Raw genomic sequence first — 6,591 nt, 5'->3', positions numbered from 1 at the left:
ACTCCTCTATTGGTACCGAACAGCTTCCCATACTATGGCGCTTCCATTTACCAACTGAACGCTTAGAACATGCTATTTTCTACACGATCTGACAGGAACAATCTCCTTGTGTTAAAATAGGTGGTGAATATCAAAACTGTCCTTATAATGCATTAGATCCATCGTTTAGTCCGCAGATTTAACTTCGGTGGGCTGACTACCCCTGCAAGGTTTTTTTTCCCCTCGAGATCAGATGTAAGGAATTTTACAACTTCCCAACAGTCCCTGGAAACATTGACCTGCGAGCTAGCTCTCCTGGGGGGTACTGTCCCGCAAACAAACGCCCTTCACGGAGGGGGCACGGTGCTACTTTTGTCTTTTCGTGGTCTCTCGCGCGTCGTGTTCGTTCCTCGAGATCTGAGAAACGCGCGAGGAGACGGCGGCTTTCTTATTCCCATCGACACTTTTCCACACCTTTTTAAGTGTATTTCATTTTTTCTGCGTAAATTTAACTGCGACCTCTCGACTTGGTCACCCCTAGCCAGGAGAAAAGCCACCCATAGTTGATGTACGTTAGAAGAAGTACCTCCGTCGAACCCTCTTGATCTCTTCTAGCCTGCAGTGCAGACGTCTTATTGGGGTGAGTTAACTTTAAGAAGCTCGCAGTCGTTCATTAAACCAGCCATGCTTGATTCGGAAATAGAGGCAGTAGCAGTAGGGGGAGGGGGGGGAAGGCGAGATTTTCACCCCCACCCTAACACTTCTCCTTATTTTTAACCGTCGCTCACCCCCTTGACATAAATTTCTCTCTCTCCCCAGCCTACCGCTGCCATTAAAATCAAATAAGGCGGCCATAATTGTCGTTAAGAAAATATTGAGCACTCGCTCGCCAAAATTACGCCTAGGCTAATTTGGGCTAACCCTCTTATGGCTTTGGAGCTGGAGCGACGCACGCGACCCTCGCCTTCGCGTGCGTTCTCAAATTGCGCGTGTTATTTTCTCGCTCTGTCATGCAGTGCGTTATCACTATGGATTAGCGCAATGCTATAATGACCCTCGACTGCAAGGCTCAACTTTGACGGAAAATGGGGCTAAGAGAAGATATGAAATCACGGCATCAGAAAGCTCTTTTTGAACGTGCATATTCACCATACCATTCTCCATAAATCCCCTTAGGTGCTGACAGTTAGTGTTCGTTTTACAATCAATGGCTTCTTCAGTTGGTGATCATTTCCCTTTGTTCCTCGTGACCTTAATGAGTAACTCTGGAACGATATTGTCAGAAGATATGAGATGCTAGTTACTCGTAAGGGCCAATTGGCGAAACTAGCTATTGGCCGAATAAAAACAACCGGTAGGGCAAAGTATGCTCTCGTGCGCGGGTCTCAGCATGGAACCTCTGATATCAGATTAGATAAAAATACCTCTAAAAACATACCACGAGGACAATGTCCATCACTATAAAAAGCTTATCTTTAATTTCAGTATAATTCATATAAACAACTGTCGTTCAAATTATATTATTTTCAGTCATAATTTGCATCAATTTCGGGGAAAATAAACTTCTGAGAAATTGATGATTCAATATTGTTAATTGATTAACACACTAAGATGGCTAGGATAGTATTTGGCTTGTTATTTGAAATATGCTTCTGAAAACTGCCTTGATTAGGATAATGACATTTTATGAAAAGAGCGAGTAGATTTTCAAACGAATCAGGGTAATTTGAAACTCTAGATAGTCAACAATGATTTGTCTTGAAAGCATTTGAAAAAGCAACAAATAGCTTAATTTCTGTGCATCCACGAATGCAGCAAACCTTAGGGTTATGATTAGGGTTATGACATTTTATGAAAAGAGCGAGTAGATTTTCAAACGAATCAGAATTATTTGAAACTCTAGATAGTCAACAATGATTTGTCTTGAAAGCATTTGAAAAAACAACAAATGGCTTAAATTCTGTGCATCCACGAATGCAGCAAAGCGTGAAGCCAAAAACAAAAATATCATGCATCGTGAACGACGCTCCACGCAAGGAAAACAAACATTTTAGCGACGGAAATTCATATCATACAGTTGTTGAAAGCCTACTCGCAGAAACTAAGTGAGACCGGCAGTCATTTCAAAATTTTACTTGGATTTCCGCCGTAAGCTGTTAAGTATAGGACTCCTTCTTAACCATGAGCTACCTTTAGTTGGCAATGTTTGTGCTCTTCGGGCGTAGAATGCATCAATGAGTCCATGGACCATGTCCTCGATACCCCACGCCATTTTGGCTGAAGTTATCGTCCACAATACGTTCCATTCCTTCTCAGCGACATATTTAGTGTTCACCAAAGATCCATCATTCATTTTCATTTCTAAAGCATGTCCATCTATGACGACGTCTGATTTGTTCGCTACAACCATAACAGGCAAACCAATGCCTCGTTCTTGAAAGACTTCCTCTCTTAGCTCACGAAGCCGCTCAAAAGAGCGCGGATTGTCCAGAGAATACACAAGCAAAATGGCGTCTGCCTTGTTGATATCCACTTTCCGCATGGCCGGGAAATTCTCTGTACCACAAGTGTCTATGATATCCACTTGGTAATTTTTGTCGTTGTAGACAATCTGCTTGGAGTAAAAGTCTTCTATGGTCGGTTCATAGTCATTTTTAAATGTCTCTCCAAGGAAGGTCCGAATTAAGGATGATTTTCCTGTCCTAGCTTCCCCGAAAACTGCTACGGTGAATTTTTTCAAGTACGTTGAACTACGTTTCTTGACTGCGGCTATTCTCTCTTCTTTAACTTGTTTCTTCATTCTCAGTAACGTTCGTGGAGCGTTATTCTGTTCCTCTGGATAGGCTTGAGCTCGCCTTGAATAAGCAAACAGGCGATGCAACAGTTTAGAATATTATGATTTTGATTACACAACACTTGTCCTATTCGACCGCGCGATAATCCTCTTAAATCAGCTGCCAACAATTTCGTCACGTGCAATACTACTCAACGGGGGCAATCTTAACTTGGTAAATCCTGATTGAACTGTACTGCTGTATCAACAGAGCATTTACCTTTATGTAGGAAATACGGCGACGACTGCGCCAGATATACAGGACGTGAAGATAGTGACGACAATAGGGTTAAAATTTCATGGCATTCTAGAATAACACGAAGGAGATTATTTTTCATTTCTGCGCCCACAATTTGTAGACCTCATGCATTGCAGGAAGTAGGAGCGGTTTTGGACCTGACAAGACTGTTTGTGTAACGGCTTGTCAATCTAAACCACCTAAACTGACATGTCAATTCAATATATACTTTCAAAGGAGGCGAAAAAAAAAACAAAACGAAACAAAAAAAAAACTGATAACAAATTTACCACATACTGCCGCTCCCTCCACTTAAGACCGGTGTCTAAAACACGCGCGACCTTATCTTAACTACCTACAAAGATAATGGAGCTGTTAAAGCTTTCGAAACGCACTCAATTCGATGAGTCATGATGGAGTTGGTAAAAATTTGAAAAAATTTCCATAATTCCAGCCTGATCTAATGGCATATCTCTATAGTTACGTCTGTCTGTGTTTTTGAAGATTATTTCCTCAAGCGTGACGTATGAATGTAGTCGATATATGGAAAACAACCAACGATGTTATTTCAACCATTTCACCCTTGTGAAATCTCCGTAAGAGGTAAATGCGGTTAAGCTTTGGAGCAGCCCAAATCAATTACAGTTAATTGACGCTAATTTCGAAATATCCTGGTTAAAATTGCTGAAGAGTAATGAGTTACAAACTCTCGGAATCTGTCAGCTATTCGCAGAATTTTAAGAATCTTATCATGAGGCCATCACTTGAGAGGCGAATAGTGCTTTTTGGGTTTAATTTTGACCGTGAAGTCAGGCATAGTGTGTTTATTTTTAAACATCATTTTCAGTCATGTACAGTTCATTCCAGAGAGCAGATTATGTTGACAACTTTACTCTTGATTGGAACTCGTGGTCGGAAAACGGAAAAATTGTTTTCAATAACTGTTAAAACGTTTTTAAAAATCCCACAAACACGGCATACGGAAATCCTTGAATTCTAGTCTTCCTATACCGAGCCCTCGGTAATTCTTCGGTCGTAACGTTCGGTGTTCGATAAATTATTGCAATTTCCGATCCGAAACATGCCGAAGCTGAGCCTTCTCCACGCGAAGTGTTTAGTAAATTGGACAAATTTTCGAAACCACATTAATGACTGAAAATAATGCCCAAAGTCTCTCCGGGAAATGTTTTGAAATTCTGGACTGATTGATTACGACAACACCCTCATGCGATAAACTTTATTTCAAAATAAACTTGGTACACAAACGGTGATCAAGTTTCTAAATTTACAGGAATCCAGGATTGATTTTACAACTAATAAGGTTACTATGAGAGCAAAGTTTTACTCAATTTTTGGTAGAAAAACGAGATTTAATCAAGTTTGGTGTTTTTGCTTCATAATATGGATCAGACATGAATTGAAAAAAAAAAAAAAAAAAGTAAAATTGAATCAAGCTCCTATTGATATTTTTAGGGTTTTCAAGAGTAATTAACCTAGGTCAACTTCTCTCGGGAAACGACATTGAATTCCGAAATAAGCAACAAACAACCACGTCCCGGCCAGCTTCCTGTAAACATCTTTCTTAAATTTGCTGACGGGCTTTTCGAGGTAGGCCCCAGTCTTGCGCCGAAGACTCAAAGTACGCAAAAAGCCAATTGTGTGGCCATGATCGTAAACAAACTTGATGAATTTTTTTACAAGTGACTATCGTCCTCTGAGACACACGATCTGGTTCCAATATTTGGAGGTTTTTGTTGAGGACCTATGCTAAATTTGATATCTACTGTTTTCAAAAAATATACTAGTCGACTCCGGACCCTAAATATGGTCCACAGACCCCACAAACAAAATAGGAAGCGTGTGGGAGATCCTTTGACTGTTGAGGCAAAGAGCGTGTCATAAATAACTGAAATAGAACTTAAAAAGGATTTACATTTAAGTATTTCAGATCAATATCTAAATAATAGAAAGCAGATTTAGATCAAAGCTCCTGCGACATGCACAGCTGACTAAAGGTCTCGTTAACCTGACTTCCTGACGCCACGTTCTATTACTTATGAAATACCGTCCTTGTCCAAGAGAGCGAAGAAAAACTTTAGATGTAAAGAATTGATTAAAACAATTTTTGCCTAAGATATATGGTTTTCGGAGCTCGCCGGGTGACGATGATCACCAATTACCTTGTTAACAAAACATCTGTCATGCATACGTGTCCCGAGTGTGTCAAGGTATCGATAGATAATCCTGTCAGGCAATAACGAAAGTCACGTTACGTAACTAGTAACAAAATTCAGGTTGAGTGGAACTATAAGACTTCGTTTTTTTAAAATCTAATTTCCATTTTTTCTAAGTGGGTTAACTTTGTAACAAGATTCTAAGATATTGATTCTTCATGTTGTTATCGATAACAACAATAACGAAAGTCACGTTACGTAACCAGTAACAAAATGTAGGTTGAGTGGAACTTTAAGGCTTCGTTTCTTTTAAATATAATTTCCATTTTCTCTAAGTGTGTTAACTTTGTAACATGATACTACGATATTGATACTTCTTGTTGTTATCGTTTTTGAATTCACTGCAGTCAGAATTGAATTACCAGTAAGACGTTAATTATAAGGATTTAAATGTGGAGAAATTTGTGTTTTGAAAATACTAATCTAAAACTGGAAAAGGTTTGTCATGAGGATTTACATCTCAGTACACAGTACAAAAAGACAATCTCTTAAAAACGCGCTGAAACGAAACCCTCGCGTCACTTGTTAAGCGGTTTAAATTTATGATATTTGAACGGAAAAAAATAATGATACAGAATTATAGGTGTGCATTCATGATAAATTCGATTACCTTAAATGCCTTTTAGGCCAGTTTTGAGTTCTATACTTTCATTAAAACTTCATTATCATACGTTATAAAACTTCGATCTTAGTGTAAGGAAAACAAGCCAACATTTAGCCAACCTAATAAACTATTGCACCGACTGACTTAATTTTGTTTTTCTTTTTTCGACTTTACAGGTTGACGCTTGGTTTGATCGCCCATGATGTGAGTACACTGGCGCGTTTTCCGATGTTCCTCTTGGTTGTGCGTGCCCTCCAGTCCATACTCATGCCACCCATCACGCTTGCATACGCCTGGCCGAGAGCTAATAATCATTGAAAGATTAATCGTTTGGCATCGTTCGGGCATGAGGAATAAAAGGTTAACTGCATGAGTAATTTGTTAAAAAAAAAGGAAAAAAAATCGAGATTCCTGACTTAATGATGGAGGCAAAATGAATCACAGATGGCACAAAGACTTTTCCTGTCATAGCCTCGTGTCATTAGTCACCTTGTGTTTGTTTCGTTTTCATACCATTCAGGCTTAGTTTCTGATTTATTTTTAGCGAGAGGATCCAGTTATCACTCACTTTTTTGTGTCTTCATTCATTTTGATTCGATCTAATGCCTGATTTCAAGTTATAAGATCTTATTTTCCCTGAGTATTTCAATGAAAAAATGAAACAAAAACAAAAAAGAAAAAAAAAAAGATCCTGAAGCAAAGT

General features: G+C 39.1%; 1 protein-coding gene across 2 annotated transcripts; it reads right to left on the bottom strand.

Moving 5' to 3' along the window:
* Positions 1 to 1,434: 1,434 nt before the first annotated feature.
* Positions 1,435 to 3,537, bottom strand: LOC113667563 (ras-related protein Rap-2a). Of its 2 annotated transcripts, none has more exons than XM_027183408.2 (2): positions 3,341 to 3,537; positions 1,435 to 2,834 (listed from the first exon to the last, which is right to left on the bottom strand). In XM_027183408.2, the coding sequence occupies exons 1-2, from the start codon at positions 3,343 to 3,345 to the stop codon at positions 2,111 to 2,113; spliced, it is 729 nt and encodes a 242-aa protein (XP_027039209.2). In that variant the 5' UTR covers positions 3,346 to 3,537; the 3' UTR covers positions 1,435 to 2,110. The 2 variants fall into 2 exon arrangements, with proteins under 2 accessions (XP_027039209.2, XP_027039210.2); XM_027183409.2 differs by lacking the exon at positions 3,341 to 3,537 and adding an exon at positions 3,033 to 3,313.
* Positions 3,538 to 6,591: the final 3,054 nt, after the last annotated feature.

Source organism: Pocillopora damicornis, chromosome 3 (assembly GCF_964200805.1).
Source record: "Pocillopora damicornis chromosome 3, jaPocDami1.2, whole genome shotgun sequence".
Taxonomy (NCBI): Eukaryota; Metazoa; Cnidaria; class Anthozoa; order Scleractinia; family Pocilloporidae; genus Pocillopora; species Pocillopora damicornis.
The sequence above is the reverse complement of the archived record's forward strand: the minus strand, read 5'-3'. Positions and strand labels throughout refer to the sequence as shown.